This window comes from Pan troglodytes, chromosome 14 (assembly GCF_028858775.2).
Source record: "Pan troglodytes isolate AG18354 chromosome 14, NHGRI_mPanTro3-v2.0_pri, whole genome shotgun sequence".
In the NCBI taxonomy this organism is placed as follows: Eukaryota; Metazoa; Chordata; class Mammalia; order Primates; family Hominidae; genus Pan; species Pan troglodytes.
The window spans coordinates 84,276,554-84,293,571 of NC_072412.2; the positions used below are offsets into that span (position 1 = coordinate 84,276,554).

The 17,018-nt window shown below is 50.1% G+C and overlaps 1 protein-coding gene and 1 long non-coding RNA gene across 5 annotated transcripts in view; one reads left to right on the top strand and one right to left on the bottom strand.

Moving 5' to 3' along the window:
* Positions 1-8,271, bottom strand: part of POU4F1 (POU class 4 homeobox 1) — a 217,168-nt gene extending 208,897 nt beyond the window's left edge. The window contains exons 1-2 of the mRNA XM_063792250.1: positions 7,866-8,271; positions 64-7,213 (exon numbers count right to left, since the gene is read on the bottom strand). Of these exons, the coding sequence (XP_063648320.1) occupies positions 6,071-7,213; positions 7,866-7,988 (1,266 nt within the window). The 5' untranslated portion in view covers positions 7,989-8,271 and the 3' untranslated portion in view covers positions 64-6,070. The remainder of the gene's footprint in view (positions 1-63; positions 7,214-7,865) is intronic.
* LOC134808141 (uncharacterized) overlaps positions 1-17,018 on the top strand; it is a 562,219-nt gene that overhangs the window by 541,792 nt on the left and 3,409 nt on the right. For 3 of the 4 annotated variants that reach the window (XR_010150519.1, XR_010150522.1, XR_010150520.1), the window contains 3 exons: positions 9,965-10,108; positions 10,983-11,104; positions 11,637-11,875. This is a non-coding gene — a long non-coding RNA (uncharacterized LOC134808141). The remainder of the gene's footprint in view (positions 1-9,964; positions 10,109-10,982; positions 11,105-11,636; positions 11,876-17,018) is intronic. The other variant, XR_010150521.1, reaches the window with a different exon arrangement.

Consider the following 17,018-nt stretch of genomic DNA (forward strand, 5'->3'; position numbering starts at 1 on the left):
TATACTGCACTGAGGCCAGGCGTAAGAGTTATCAAACAAACTTTTGTTTGTAATTCCTTTTACCTGATCAATGCGAGGAGTCTCTTCCTCCACCACTCCTTTTGACAACTTTCCTTCCACGCTTTTTTTTTTTTCCTCAATCGGAAAGCAGCTATCTTTCGCCAATGAGGCTTGGGGAGGGGACTGGGACACGGGCGCTTCTTCTCTCCAGCCCTTGGTTCGCCGGAGCAGGATGCTGGTCTCAACACTAGGGCTATGTCGGCTTCTCACCGAACCGAGATTTTCAACTTCAGCTTTGCGATTCAGGATTCCACTTGAATTCCCCAGGACGAAAGCCTAGCGGCCAGGCTGCATTTCGCCCCGGGTATAAATCCCTGCCGGATAAATTCAAATCTGTAGCAGGGTTTTGGTAATACGCATCTTAGCAACAAAACAAAAGCCAACCTCGTATGCCTTCCAGTTCTTTTTAAAAAGTGTACGGCAGTTGTGAAAGTTTTGTGGTGCTTGAGACTGTTGACTTATGCAACTGGGGAGAGGGTTTTTTTAACCGCTTTGAGATATTGGTCCATCCCTTTTCTCTCAGAACGTCCTGAAGGGCACGTAAGAGTTGGAGGTGACCTCTGGGAGCGCCTAATTTTGAGCCGCGGAACTTCGGCCCACTTCTCCGAGGGGACCAGGCGCGCGCCAATACGCATGTGCGGGCTCTGCGCGGCGCAGAGCGCGCCTCTTCCTTCCCGGCTCCCCGCGGTGCGCACCCGCTGGCCACTCTGCGCACGCGCGCCGGATGCCCCGGCCTAAGGCCGTTGACCTCGGGTTCTCCCCGGCACAGTCGAATCCACGCCAGGGCCCGCAGGCCGGTAGCTGTCCTGCAGTCCGAGCGGAGCTGCGACCTCGGGCAGCTGGAAGCCTGTGGGCTGCTGCTTCTCCAGGCAGGCGGCGGAGGGATGCAGGCAGGATGAGCGGCGGTCCCTTCGCCGCCACCCGGAGAACCGCGGCTGGTGCCCTTGAAGGCGCTGGGATGCCGGGGTTGGGTGGGTGGGTGAACGAGAACCCTGCGTGAGTGAGGGTAGGGCGGGTCCCCTCCTGGCTTCAAATTCAACCCAATCAGCTCTGCCGATGGTTTGAAACTGCACGCGCCGACCCACCCGCCCCGAAGTCTGAAAGTTATGCCCTGGAGACCTGCGAGCTGCGGAGTGCAGCTGGAGAGGGAGCTGCCCCACGAGGAGGCCTCCAGAATAACTCCCCGGAGTCGGAACAGCGCTGGGCTGCTGAAGTTTGCAGCCTCCGGATCCGCGCCCCGCCCTGCAGATCCACCGGATTTCGGGGAGGGAATCGGGGGGCTGCCCGTCCTCCGGTAAAGCTGACTTGACAACAATTACGAAAGTTTTTAATTAGCTCCTTGTTATAATTCATTTTATTTCCAGAACTCTCCGACCATAAATTATTCAAAGAGTAAGCCAACCGGAGCGGGGCGGCCGCGCGCCTTCCCCACGCGCGCCGGGCTGGCTCTGACCGCTCAGCTCACCCGATGCCCCGTGAGCCAGCCCCGCGCCAGAAGCCGCGGTGGCAGGAAGGTTTGATCAAACATTAAATAACGTAATGTTTGCGACAAGGCTTATCTCACAAGTGGAAAAGAGGACCTCGTGTGAATTAGAATTCGGCTGCTATTTTAAAAAATCAATTAAGCTTGCGGTCTTTTTTGAAACAGCTCGAAAGGACTGCGTGGCTGTCATCGTGGCGCTAAGACTGAGATGGCAATAACACCGATGGCAGAACTGTACCAGTATTAATTGTCATCACCTTTATCATCCCGCTGGCCACCAAGGCCGTTCGAATGGGGTGGGAAAGGCTAGTTTTAGCCAGGATCAGAAGCCCCAGTTCCAACTTCACGGACGAAAAACTGCGAAAGCCTATCAACTTGAAAGATGAGTAGGGATACTTCACGCAGGTGCCAGGTGCGATCAGGAGAGGCCGAGGCGGCGGGGCAGAGGCAGAGGGCAGGGCTCCCTGAGTGAGTCCTGCGGGCTTGGGGCGCCCTGTTCTCTCACGTGCGCTGCCACGTGTAGGAGGAACCGGACCGAAGTAGTCTCAGTATCACAAGAAAACAAAAATCGATACAATCACGGCAGTGGGTGCCTACAGTTTATGAAACTGTAATCGAAGTTGAGAGCAATTTCAGAACACGCATTAAACAAAAATTATTCAGAAGTTAGTTGATGGGTCTTGAGGACATGATTTTTTTAGACCTACAGAGGGAACACGACCTGGAGCTAGAACTGGGGAAAAGATGAAATTTAAGACAAATGGATGGCATAAATGTGGCAGATGCTTTAATGCTTATTTGTCTTTTGCTTTTCCTATTCCACCCCCGCCGCCGCCTGGATTTCCTGAGAAGCTGAAATGCAAACGGAGCCCAATTTTCCCACTCTCTCAAACTTATTTTGAGATTATTCTTTAAAAGAATCCGGGACACACATTTTATCATATTCACCCCAAAACTGGTGGAGGAATCCGCTTAGAGTGAACTTCTCTTCAGAACTAGAAAACTTTGAAAGGCCACACTATCACTCATTGACACCCACTTCAATGATAGTTTGGCCTCTTCAGGAGGTCCCTTTTTGTTTTTTTTCATGGATTGACAGTTAAAGGCGTCTTAGAATAGTCTTACTACTTCTTCAAGCCATATATAGATTCACTTACCAGAAAGCAAAGCATTTTTTGTTTTGCACAGTTTCCTACTACATAAAATAGGAAATTCATTTTCATGATGTTTTATTAACATAATACTCTTATTTTTACGTGGTAAAGGTTTTATTTAAAGCAAATCCTTAAATTCTTAATACCTATATTGATCATTATTATATAATACACATGTGTTTGCCTGCAACATTTCTGCTTGAGGCAGACTTTAAAAAAAAAAAAAAAAAAAAAACCTTTGTAAATCTTTTCATTTGTTCTGTCCTGTTTTTCCAACAATGAAATCCAGTCATACTTTTCTATAAAATAACGGGTTTTTTACAAATGCATTTTATTTAAAACTGATGATGTTTCAAGTCAATAACAGCAAAAACAAATCAACTTTTTATGGAAGAGTTCTATGTTTAAAAATACCTCTAGTGCTTTTTTTTTTTTTTAACATTAACAACTGTTTAAAATCACAGCTTTTAAAATGTACTATTCTTTTTGAACATCAAGTGTTTTGCTTCACAGATTTGCCGGTGAAATTAAAAAGATTTGGCTAAAATAAGATGACTTCAGATGATATAATCTCAGGTCTTAAGAAACTTTGTACATTTGGCATCTGATCTAGTCCCAAGTCACCAAGAAATAGAGGCTCTCTAGTCACTCTGGAGCAGTAGGTGGCACACTAAATGTTTTAAAATGTATTACCCTCCAAAGAAAAGCCATTCAGTTACTAGGTGTTTTTAGGCTAGAATATCACATCTAAACCTCCAAATTCCTCTGTCCCTGACCCTAAATTTAAATGTTTTTTGGGTGCCTGGTTATTTATTGGTTTTCACCACTCTGGATCAAGTGCTGTGGTTTAAGAGTTTCTGCAGTTAAAAAATAATAACTTTTATAAACACAGGCAACTAATATAGAATTCATTTTATTTAGAGCACCACTTTTCACGAGTTATCTGAAAGTGAATTCTGATTCAGCAAAAAAATACATCATTCTCAATCTCTCCCCTTTTTGTCCCCCTTCAACACCCTACCCTCCCCCCATTTCTTTGTGTTTTCTTTTTGTTTGGTTGTTTGTTGAAAGGTTCTACCAGGACCTGGCCCAGTATAAACACAAAAATGCACCCAAATCATAAAACTGCTCTTCTTTCAGTTATGTTTTATTTGTAAGTGTACTGGGACACATCCCCCTGTTGTATTTTGGCGCACAGAATTGGTTCTGATAGAAGTAAGGGAGGAGAAAGGTAAAAGAGAAAAGACATAACCAAGGAGAAAGCTCAGCAGACATACATGGACAGGTGGATCAATCCGTGAGACATTTCAGGATGAACACTGGCAGTCTGTTACCACTGTGTGAATGTGTGCATTAAATAAAATATTTACAATAATCTTTTTTCCTTTTTCTTTGAATACAAGAATATGACAAAAATGTTGTGTTTTCAGTGGAAACAGGCAGTAGACTGTGAAATCGCACTATCCACAAAACGGTCTACCAGAAAGCTAGCCCAGTTTAGTGCTCAGTTTCAAATGCATAGAATGTTTGCCCTGCAAACAATGATATACAACATAATTAAATAAATAATGCCTAACCAGAGTGAGACCTAATTGTGTTTCTTTCCACACCTTTCAGATCATGCATGATTTCAGTCTTGTTAATCGGCAGGTTTTTTTTCTTTTCTCATTTGTTCTGTTTTCAATGTTTTAGTTATGATTAAAGGATGGTAAAAACCATCTCTACGAGAGATCCAAAGAGTATCTTGTACACAAAGCAGGCATTTTACCTAACCACCTTCAACTATCTTAATTTTTTAAAATCCACCAGCAGCTTGTAAGGTACCTGATTATTACTATGAAATACTATACATGATTTTCTATTTGGGAGACTGGTAGTGCAAATTAAAGTTCTTGCTACCCAACATTTATCCCCAGTAATAAATGACTCTTGAATAATAAGAACAAGTAAAAGGAAACACAGTTGTTCTGTTTTCCCCCAACATGCAGACCTCTTTGAAACAAATGAGGGTGGGGGCACTTTAAATCTGTCTTCCTCTTTTCTGGGATTTAGGTGATTTTCTCACAGCCAAGTCCTACCGCAAAAGAAAGCAGGAACTTCTCAACATTTCTATAATTTCATGTCCTCCAAGAGAGGAAGAAACGGGACCTAGAAGAGCAAGATGAGTCTCGTTCAGTGGAGAAAACAGGAGAGAGTATCTCTCCTAATAACTTTCACCCCATTAGTCTATTTCAATCAACAGGAAAAATCAGTAGTTTAAACCTCTCTCTAAAAAAAGATAAAACTGAAAGGGCAAGTTAAAGTTCTATGAGTGGGAAAAGCTTATTTTGAAATTGTCTAAAACTAGATCTTCGACATAAGAGGAAAAAAAACTGTTGTTAAAATTGTTTCATTTTTCTAGAATAAGATATCTCGAAGCTCCGGAATTCTGCTTTTTAGTTAGCTCAAAGACTATGCCCTTCTCTCCAAAGACCCCCATCCCAACAGGACCAGGCCACCAGAGTATAGGCAGGGCCACGGGAAAACTTGGATTCCACCTAAGCAAGCAGCCAGCCTCCCCCTGACCCTCTCTTTTCAGCTGTGCTCCCACTCACTTCCCGGGATTGGAGAGCAGCCATAGGCCTCTCATTGGAACGGAGGAAATAAAGAGGATATGGATGGGATGCAGGTGAGAGAGGGAAAAATTAAACACGCAGACAGAACAACTAGCTTTGATACCCAGAACTTCAACTTCTCGCTCGTTTGGTTTTCGTTTTTCGACTCAGTTCGTGTGTGTAGGGTTGAGGAGGTGGTAATAATGGTGGTGCTCTTTTTTCTCTTCTATGGGGGAAAATGAAGTTGCAGATTATGGCTCCCCGGAGTTAAAATTTCTAAAGCATTTTCCTTTGCTTTTGTTCTGTTTTGTTTTAGTTTGTCTTTATTTGTCTAGTTTTTGGTGGTTGGTAGGTTTGTTTTTGTACATAGTTCCTTGGTCCCCAGGATATTTAGGTAAGTGTCTCTGGTCAGAAACAGTCCATTTTCCTACCCTTCCCGCGTCTCCCCCCACCCAAACCCCAGAACCATCCTGCTCCTTAAAACCCCTGCTCGAGTCTCCGCTTTCCTTCCCCCCACTCCCCACTCCCCCGAATGCTCCCCCCCTTCTCCCCTACCCTATACTCCAATCCCCACACCCAGCACCCCAGTCCTCAAGGCTAGGGGACAGCAAAGGCAGGAAAATCAGAGAATGGGTGGAGGAAAGAGAGCGAGAAGGGACTCCCCAAACGCAGGCAGGATAACGGACACTCCAAATCCGAGGGGAGGCAAGCAGAGGAAAGCCCCCCAAAAATGCCTCCTCAGCTCCCCATTCTATCCCGCCCGACACCTCCCAGCCCCCTCAGTAAGTGGCAGAGAATTTCATCCGCTTCTGCTTCTGTCTCTGGTTGCAAAACCACACCCGCACCACGTTCTTTTTGAGGTCCAGTTTCTCGGCGATGGCGGCGATCTTCTCGGACGAGGGCCGGGGCTGTACGGCGAAGTAGGCCTCGAGGGAGCGCTTTTCGGGCGCGGCGATGGAAGTCCGCTTGCGCTTCTTCTCGCCGCCGTTGAAGAGCTCAGGCTTGTTCATTTTCTCGCGCTGGGCGCCCTCGGCCTCCTCGAGCCACGCCTGCAGGATGGGCTTGAGCGCGATCATGTTGTTGTGCGACAGCGTGAGCGACTCGAACCTGCAGATGGTGCTCTGGCTGAGTGAGCCCACGCCCGGGATCTTGAGGTTGGCCAGCGCCGAGCCCACGTCGGCCTGCGTCACGCCCAGCTTGATGCGCCGCTGCTTGAAGCGCTCCGCGAACGCCTCGAGCTCGCGCGGGTCCGTGTCCGAGTCGCAGATGGACGCCAGGCCCGCTGCACCCACCACGGCCGCCGCCGCCGATGCCGCTGCCACCTGCCCGGCCGCCGCCGCCGCCGCTGCCGCTGCTGCGCCGTGGTGCGCCGCCGCCGCCACCAGCCCGGGGTGCGGCAGCCCGGACGGCATGTTCATGGCGGCCGCCGCCGCGGGGTGCGACAGGTGGCCCAGGCTGTGCATATGCGGATGAGGGTGCGCGGAGCCGCCCAGGAGCCCGCCGCCCGGGCCGCCGCCGCCGCCCCCCGGGCCGCCACCGCCGCCGCCGCCCCCGGGGCCGCCGCCGCCCGGGCCGCCGCCGCCGCCCGGGCCGCCACCGCCCCCCGGGCCGTCGTGGGCGCCGCCGCCGCCGGCCGCCGCGCCCGCGCCGCCCGCGCCGGCCATGAGCGCGAGCGACGGCGAGGAGATGTGGTCCAGCAGATCGCCGGGTTCGAGCGCCTGGTGGTGGTGGTGGTGGTGGTGGTGGTGCGCCAGAGGCACCGTGGAAGTGGACGTGCACGGCACGCTGTTCATCGTGTGGTACGTGGCGTCCGGCTTGAAAGGATGGCTCTTGCCCTGGGACACGGCGATGTCCACGGCCGCCAGCGCCTCGGCCCGCGCCAGCAGCGTCTCGTCCAGGCTGGCGAAGAGGTTGCTCTGCAGCTGCAGGCGACACAAACCAAACCAAAAAAACCACAAAACCAAAAGAGCAAAACAAAACAACAGAAGAAACACACACACAAGCCGGAAAGCACAGCATGCGAAGGGCAAACACAAAGCAACCAAAATAACAACGGGTTTGGGGGCAGTGGAGAGCGGGAAAGACGGAGAGGGGGCACATTGACGACCAGGGAGGGGGCAGACAAGAAGGGATGGGAGCGTGGAGAGGGGGACAGAAGTAGGGAGAAAGGGGGACACAAGAACACATTCCGGAAACGGGCGTGGGAGACGAAAAAGAGGGAAAAGAAGAAATGGAAATGTAACTCGCAGCTGGGGACCCGTGTCACACACCCGAGCACGCACAGAGACCGCCTTTCTGAGGCGTGAAATTAACAGAGAAAGTAGAGGGAAGTCGAGAGTCCTGGCCCCAGCGCTCCCCACTCCGATCGCAGGCGCCTGACGCGGAGGCAGAGGCAGACAGGAACACGACATTAAGGGCCGCCGGACAAAACGTGCCTCGCTGCGGGACTGCTCTACACCCCCTGCCCGCAGTTCCCCGCACCGGGACCTGCACACACCAGCCCCCGACATGCAGCGTTTCGGAGACGGGGAGGGGCGGGCGCGCGGGCCGGGGCCGCGGGCGTGGGGCGCTTACCGGCGGGGTGGGCAGGCAGGCCCGCCGGATGGCCTCGGAGCTGGAGTGCAGCGACGGGTACTTGTGCTCAGGGAGGGTGGGATGCATGGCAAAGTGAGGCTGCTTGCTGTTCATGGACATCATCGTGGCGGCTTGGCAAGTATATCCACAAACACTCCGAAAGTCCGCGGGAAAGTGCGTACGCCGGCTCACCCGGCCTCCCTTCGGAGGCTGCAGCCGCGGCGGTGGCGGCGGCTGGCGGCGGCCGCGCCGCGGGCTGCTGCTGCTGCTCCTGCTGCTGCCAGGCGCTCCCTCTGACCGCGCAGAGCGCCGCGCGCCGGCCTCGCGGTCCCGCTTCCCCAACAGCTCTAGCCCCGCGCGCCGACGGGATGCACTCCTCTTACACCTGAGCCCCACTTCTCGCGGCCGTCCCGGGGAGCTCTCGCGAGAGCTCGCGGCCCCACCGTGCTGACAGGCATCAGCTGTCTCCGTCTGTCTGGCGCGCGCTCTCCTTCTCGGCGGCCCCGTGCGTCTGCGCGCGCGCGCGCTCGTCCGGCCGCGACCAGCGCGTGGGAGCCGCTCTTACAGTGACCACCAGCAAGGACAGCGCAGGTGATGCACCTGTAGCTACCCGGGCATGCGCACTGCCCGCCTCACCTTTCCCACCGTGGTCTGGAAAGATCAGAAGGTCCAGCTATTGTCTAAGGGTGGGCACCTTTTAGAATAAAAAAGACGAGATGCGCGCACGCCCCTCTGTGTGTGTGTGTGTGTGTGTGTGTGTGTGTGTGTGTGTGTGTGTGTATGTTTCTTCCCCCGATAGCAAGCCTTGAATATATGCGCATTACTTAGGCATTCCTCCTCTTCGGGATGCCTAACAAGCTGTTGTATAATGTATACAGCTGGACATTTCTACGTTAAATTATGCCCGCGCATTCCTCTATATACAGTATAAATAACAACACAGAAATGCAGAAGGTGCTGTCTTTTGCTGCAAGAACCTGTTTCTTTAAAGGTTTATAAATAGGTTCCTGGAGAATAATCGCGGTGACAGACATTTGTTTGAAGCAGTCAGACGCTATTGATTTCCATATAATTTAATTTCCTCCGCATACTTTTTTGTTGTTGTTGTGAATATAACTGTGTCAGGCACCGCCAGTGACAGCCACTTAGGAGCCACAAGGAGCGTGTGCTTTCTACTCGGGAAAAGCTGTTGAAATGAAATTGTGCATTTCTCTTATTGTTTGTCTCCTTCAACCGTGTACAAACCCACGTTTCAAACGAGCTCCGGGTGATCTAAGCCTTCTAGTAATCAAAAGGAAAAAACAGTTAACAGGGTGTAGTTGGGATCCTTCCTCCCCTCAGCGTACACACACACACACACACACACACACACACACACACACACTTTATGCTGGGAACTCCAGGAAAACTGCTTCAGAGAAAAGGGAATAAGATGTTGAAAAGAGAACTTTCTTTTCCCTTCCATCTTTTTGGCTTTTTGCCTCATATCTCTGCCTGCTTATATATATTTTTTTCAATAGGAGACAGATCAAACTAACTTACAGGAAAGCTTGATTCAAAAATATTAAATCAAGCCAATTTGAAAGAACGGGTACAAGCTCTGGTCCAGTTTTTAAATTTTTAAAAAATTATTGTGAAATTAAGACCTAAAAAGAATAAATCAATTAGCCAACCTGTTATATGGCCCTTATGTGGCAGCAGATCAAGAGCCTCCCAGGGGAGCCACAGTTCAGGTGCCAAAGTCCCCAGGGAAGGAGCACTTGCTCACGGTGATAATAACCTAACAGCCCAGATGTTATCACATCTGCGGTAAGAGAGCTGAGAGCAGCAAGGGGCTGCTTATGGAAAGCAGAGATCAGATAAATAATCTTTCTGTTCTCTCCCACACCAAGGAGGTCTGTATTTCCACCAAAGAGCAGATCTCATTTCTATAAACCTAAATTTGCGTTCCCGTGGATTTTATCTTTCCTCTGCACAAATGGATGTGTGTTTAGCATACCCACTCACCTACTCAGATTCCAAGAAGAGCCCACAGGCGTCACCATGGCTTTTTCTTTCTTTCTTTTCATGTTCCCCCCCACCCCCTCCCTTCCTTCTAGCTCCAGAGGGAAGTGAGAAGGATGTTCACTTGCTGGTGAGAGAAGGAGCTGGTTCCATCCATTATGCAGTCCCCTGGGAGCGCTAAATGCAACTTTATCTCAATGGGGAGTGGACGATGAGCAGGACGTCGCTAGAGGGAAAGAGTGAGTCCTACGGTAGTCATCACACCGGGAGTCCGGGCTTAACCTAATCCTTCCTGACACCCCTGGTGGCCGTTCCCTGCGCTCTCTCTTGACGGGAAAGAAAAGGCCCCCACAGAGGGTGAGGGCCTGGAACCTGCCCCTCCCCTCTCAAGGAAGCGCTGGTCTTTAGGGACCCTGAAGGGTACAGGAGCAACAGAAAGGCAAACAGTACAGGTTTGCGGCCGGGTGGTGCCTCTGAGAGCCAGGTGAGCTCCTGAGTACCCAAAAGGCACCTCGGTTCACCCTCCAACCCTGGGAGGCTTCCATTAAACTCAGCGGAGAGATGCCACCTTAGCCTGAAGTTAGGAGTTAGTCCCACCAAGATTTCCTTCCCTGTTTACCTCTCTTTCGACAACAGGAATACCCCACCTTGGGGTGAGGCCAGATCTTTGCTTGGGGTATTGGGTGTTTTGATGGGACCAGAAACATGAGGGCTACGGGTACAATCCTCCCTCCCCCTCCCACCATGGATAGGAAGCCCATCTAGGATACATCCATCTTCACTATAGCACTTAGTGCAGAGTTTGTCACAGGAAAAGTACCCCACCAAAAAACACGTGTGTAGGAAGGAAGAGAGGCCAGTTTCGGGTAGCCTGGGGGAGAGGTGGTGGCCTAGGGGCTGTTCAACAATCCAGGGCTGGTTGGAGATTGCAGGAAGATCCCTGGGTGGGGGGATGGGGGGGGTCTACATTCTCCTTAAAAAGGAGGGGTGTGTTTTCCCCAGGCAGAACTGTAAATTTTTATTCCAGCCTGTTCTTTTTCAGGAGCCAATTATTTCACTTCTCCCTCATTAACTTGCTACCTTATCTTCTTTCCTCAAATTCTTGCTGAGCAGTAGTCTGGCCCAGTACAAGACACTGGAGATAAAATGAGGTATACAATATGAGTACCCGCCCTGCAGGAGGTGACAGTGTATGTGCGTGGGGCAGCCACGGATAAAAGGCATCTATGACACAGGTATAACAGGTGTGATGAGAGGGATGTGTATAGAAATATGGAGCGGGTGATGCTTGGACAGTTATCATGCCTCATCCTCGTTGGTTCTCAGCCCAGGCTAAAGAATAGGGCATGCTGGCACATCTGCAGGCAGTTCCCTGGACCATATCAAGCCTCTCCCTGCTTTCCTCCTGATGCGTAAAAGGAAAAGGTGGCGGGCTTGGGCTCAGCTCACCCATATGTCACTGTTTTGTTTTCCTGGTTTGGCAACTGCTGTAACTCGTTGGCCCCTGCCTGTGCTAATGATACCCACATGGGGTCTGAGCCTTGGCATAGATTCCTGGGCAATTTTTTTTCCTTCTTATTTAATGACCAACACAGATCTCCTCCTCCTCCTCATCTCATAGCTTTGCATTTTATCAAGAGAAGGATAATGAATGCACAACTATTGATTTCCAAGGAATTTCCGCCCCCAGGGACAGGGAGTCTATCATGTGGATCAGAGACACATTTCTTTCCCTCATTAATTAATTTTCTCCTCCTCCTTTGGCAGGCCTCACTTCCCGTTTCCTTTGGCAGCGCCCTTTTCCCGACCTAAGGGAGCAGACCTTCGCTGGTTGGCGTGAGGACTGGCGGGAGAGGTTTTGTGCCAGGATCCGCACTGTCTGGGGTGAACGCTCCTCACCTTTGACCTGATCCGCCAACTTCCCATCCTCCACTTTTGGAGAGCGCGCCTGATAGCTGCTGCCCACCTGGGCACTGACTTCCTCCTTCCGACGGGGTGCGGAGAAAGTTAGTATTTGACTCCGCAGCCACTACTCGCCCCACCTTCTCACCTCCGAGGGGTTGAACCCGAGTTGTCTGTTGGGGTTTAGGGACTCAGGATCGGGTCTGAGGGACTTCGACATAAGTGCGTGGCGGTAGTGGGTATACAGGGGAGGGGGGCCGGGCCCCTCGCTCCTTCTGGAAACCGGGCCCCACTTGCAGGCCCGGCCACCTCGGGTTCTGGTGGCCGAAGCCGGAGCTGTGTTTCTCGCAGACTCGGGGAGCTACATTGTGCGTAGGCAATTGTTTAGTTTGAAAGGAGGCACATTTCACCACGCAGCCAGCGCCCTGCATGCAGGAGAAGCCCCCAGGGCCGAGGGTCGGCTGGCTTTAGAGGCCACTTAGGTTGTTTTAAGCACATGTGAAAGGGCAGACAGCGGGGGAGCAGGATATGGGTAAGATCTTCGGGTCTCGGAACAGGGGCTGCCCTTGGGCTGTCCCGGCGCCCTGGGCTCTGACGCTGAAGGGTGGAATGGAGGAAGGAATGGAGAAAGGACGGTGGAACTTTCGCTTCCCCTCTGGGCCGCCTTCCCAGGGTCATGCCTGAGCTGCTTTGATCCCAGTGTCGCGCATCTTGGTCCGCTACCTCCCGGGCGATAGCTACTGGGCTCCTCGCTGGCCTCACTGGGGGCCATCCTGGGCAGTGGCCTGCCCTCCGAGGCCCGCGGGACCCAGCCCAGAGCTGAGGTTGGAGTTCTCCGGGCCACGTTCCGGGTCGCTTAGGCTCGGAGATTTCCCGGAGACCGTCGTCCTCCCTTTCTGCTTGGCACTGCGGAGCTCCCGCGGCCTCTCTCCTCCTCTGGTCCCTAAGGCCCGGAGTGGTTGGCGGTACTGGGGCCCGTCGTCATCTCTGCTTCTAAGGCATTCAGACTGGGCTCCAGCTGGGACCGGCAGAGGAGGTTCTCAAGGAAACTGGTGGGAAATATAGTTTTCTTTCGTCTGGTCGTTTAATTTAAATGCAACTTCCCTTGGGGACATTTTCCTGGACGTTAACCAGACCGCCTTGAGATGTCGTTGATGACCTAGCGACCCAGATGATGCGTCCCAGGAAAGTTCACTGCTGACTATTGTCACTCTTGGCGCTATATCTATAGATATAGACCTATGTACATATCTCCACCCTAATCTCTCCGTGGACATGAAACCCACCTACCTTGTGAAAGCCCTACGGGTGACACATGACTACTACGTCTCTGTCCCAACAGGGGCTGGGCCTCCCCTGCCTAATAGTTGCCAGGAGTTTCGCAGCCCAAGTGAATAATGTCTTATGGCTGAACGTGGCCAAGGACTCCTGTGATTTAGGTCCCAGGAGGAGCAGAGGCGTCCCCGCCCCGCCTGGGCCCTGCCGCATTCAAAGCTGGAAGAAGGCGCTGATCAGAGAAGGGGCTTCCAGGTCCTGGGTTAGAACAACAACAAACAAACGAAACTCCACAACAGACACGCCTGCCCATGACCCCACGCAAGGACACAGGAAGTTCTGTCGCCTTCCTGCTCCGCGGATAGCCGCCTGCCGTCTGCTGCCACCAGAACGCACGGACGCTCCGGGTAGAAGTAGTCAATGGGCAGCAGGGGACCCCCAGCCCCCACAAGCGCGGCTCCGAGGACCTGGAAGCGGGTGCCTGTCGCTCTCCGCAGGCTCCGCTCTGCCTCCAGGAGCAAGATCCCCAAAAGGGTCTGGAAGCTGTGGAGAAAACCGCAAGGACGCGAGTCCAAACCCGAGAGTGCGGAGCTGGGTCCTGTCGCCCGGCTCCAACGCTCGCCGGCGCCGCCGCCAGCCGCCCCTCCTTCCCGCCGCCCGCACAAATCAAAGCCCCTTGCGAGGGACTGGGAAATAGTTGCCTTGTCATGTAACACATTGCCCTGATTTATTATAAAATTTTAACGAAATCATGCATATTTTAACAGCCTTTAATCACTGCATGAAAATTTAATTCATGAACTGTAGCGCGTTTAAATAAATGAAGTGTTAATTCATTAGGATTAATTAATTTGTTAAAGGATTGTGTGCAAGGTTAAGGTGGAAAGAAAACTCTTTGTTGGTTTCGTGTCTTAATCGCCAGGTTTCACGAGTAATAATAAAATGAAAGGAAACCGCAGGGCGGGCCGTTCGGGTGGAGCTTGGGCGGGACCAGCCCGGAGCGCCCCCGAGAAAGTGGGAAAATCGGGCTGGAAGGGCTAGGGCGCGTCTGTCTTCCCGAGACTGGGGAGTGGGGGTCTGGTGGGGGCTAGAGGGGAAGGGAAGAGCGGGCACCGGCGGCGGGAATCCGAGAAGGCCGAGTTCGCTGTAATCCCAGGGACAGAAGAGGGCTCAGAGCCGAGGCTGGCGGGCCGGACCCCATCTGCCCAACCCGAACACAAAGATGACCCAGTGGGTTAGGCGAGGTCGCCCTTTCCTGCCCTCAAAAGGTCAAGTCTCGTCTTAATGGACAGATGATGGGCCAGCTCGCCACCGCCTAAACGTTCCAGCAGCGCCCAGGGAGCCACTGTCTCGCCATCAGGCCGCCGGCTCAGGAGGTTGGGGCAAGCCCAAGAGCCTCTGGGGACTCCGAGAGGAGGCGGAGCAAAGCCAAACGTGTAAACCCAGGCTGGAGCAATCCGGGAAAACTTTTTTCAAATAGGAGCCCTGATGTTAAGGAATGGTTTCTTCAGCACCTCTTCTGAGACACAGGCTAAATAGGCGTATCCTCCAGCACAGCCCCACACGCAGGAGAGGTGTCCTCTTCCGCGCAGAACTCTTACTCACCCTTCAAGACCCAGTACGAGTAACACATCTGTGAAGACGCCAGACTTCCTCACTGCTCCACGCTATCCCCAACAGGGGCATTTTTCTACTCACAAATAATGTAAGTATCAAAATGCATTAGAATTGCATCCTCCCACCTCCCAGTAAGTCTCAGTAAAGGGCCAAGCCAAATCTCTTGGGAAAAGGATCTTTATATCCCCAAATTACAAACGTCGCATAAGGCCCACACTTCTACACACCAATAAGCTAACATTTATTAGAGAAGGTCTGCTCCTTATTAAGACACAACACTTAGAATCTAGGATAATGAAAAGAAAAAGACACAGCAGGCCTAAGAATCCGCCTTGTTGCTGAAGTGGAGCTGCAACTCAAGGCATTCTAGACTGTCTCAGTCATATAAAACTGAAGATCGCCCTAACTTGCACTCCAGGTAGGTTCTGTAAAGAAATCTGCATCTTCACAGATGCTTCCTAGCTGACTGGGGTTCCGAGAATTAGGCAATAAATGTTCACTGTGCACTCAGATCATTGCTTAAAAGGTTTTCTCTGCCAAGTATTATTAAAAGGATCAGGTTACATCGTGATAGGCAAAAGCTGTGTTGTAGGACTCCCACAAATGGGAATGAAAGACCTTCTTATGAGGCTCTGGGAAACCCTTCTAATCTAATAAAGTACATCCCATAAACAGTTAATCTCAGTTTGATTCTCTCTACAAATACCATCCAAAGGCACAAAAGGGGGGAAAATCTAGTGTATGTATTTCACTTTGAATCATTGAAAACCATTCAAGTAGAAACAAGAAGTTCCTGAAACATCATAGACTCAAGACCAAGTTGTCTTTTTCAGTAGTCTTTTCAAACCAATGTAGATGGCCAAGAGATGATTGGGAAACAAAGCCGACTTGAAATTAAAGGACTGTAAATCTTACTGTACCATGTTCTTTTTTTGTGTGTCAGCTAACTCCATAAAACAGGAAAAAGACTTGGCATTTTTGGATGGAATGATTTTAAAAATAAAAGATGAATACTAAGTCATGACCAAAAAACAAACAAAACTGCTAGCATCCTGTCACATTCCCATAGCCAAAGCATTTTAAGCAGTCAAAAGATATTTTTCTAAAAACATGAACTGTCTGCTTCCTTATCATGAGTACATCTTTTTCTATCATAGCCTTAGTGAAATTAACCAAGACAGGAAGGTTAACTTAATCTAAATGTCAGAGTCAGTGTGAATCTATTAAGTGGCACACACACAACTCCCACCGTTGAGCTTCTGTTTAGTAGTCAGACTCAGGAACTAAATGCTACTGTAAAAGAAACATGCTCAGCCCAAGAGGTCAAGGCTGAAATGAGCTGTGTTCGCACCACTACACTCCAGCTTAAGAGCGAGACCCTGTCTCAAATGTAAAAATAAAAAATAAACATGCTAATACTTCCAAAATACTTTAAAAATAATTCTTGGAAAATTTCAAATCCCTTTGTCCTTTAGTCTACAAATATGAATTCTTTATTACACAAGGGAGAAGAGCAGAAGCTCTAGAGCCACAGACCCAGCTCCAAGATATGGTTCATATCTATTCCAGCTGTGTTATTACTCTTTCTCGATTTGTTTTTCTGTAAACTGGGGACGATAGTACTTGGTTCACAAAGTTTTAAGAAGGGATTAGATGAAATAAGGAATTAGATGAAATAGAGGTTAACTTAGCAAGATACTTAGTTTTAGTATAAGATAGGGTTGTTTTTTGTTTGTTTTTGCCTGGAGTGTGTGTACATAATAGATACATTTAAAAATCTATGAAACCACCATATTTACCATGACATCACATTATGGTAAAGTGGTAAAGAGTACAAATGAGAATGTGTGATTAAAATAAAATCCTACACAGATTAGACCCTTTAAGTAAATGGCACACATTTAATACATGGAATACTGTTTTAGGGAGAATGGAGGGATGTTTCTGAATATAAGCAGTGGGAAAATACCTTAGTCCAACATAGATACTTTCACCTAGGTTAGTCATTAGTAAATCAGGTTACACACTCCAGATATCCATGTCACAGTGTCAGTGTGTATTTGGACTAAAAAGACACATCCTTGATTACAGATAGAAGTACAATGAGGCTTACCCCTTGTCTTCGTCCATCCGTACTGCCATGACGAAATGCTTTGGACTAATTTTTAAACAATACAATTTTATTTCTCATTGTTCTGGGAGGTCCAAGATCAAGGCACCAGCAGATTCTGGTGAGGTCTCAGTATCTGCTTCAAAGATGCTACCTTCTAGCTGTGTCCTCCTCACATGGCGGAAGAAGCAAGGAAACTACCCCAGGCCTTTTTTTTTTTTTTTTTTTTGCAACCTTGCTCTGTC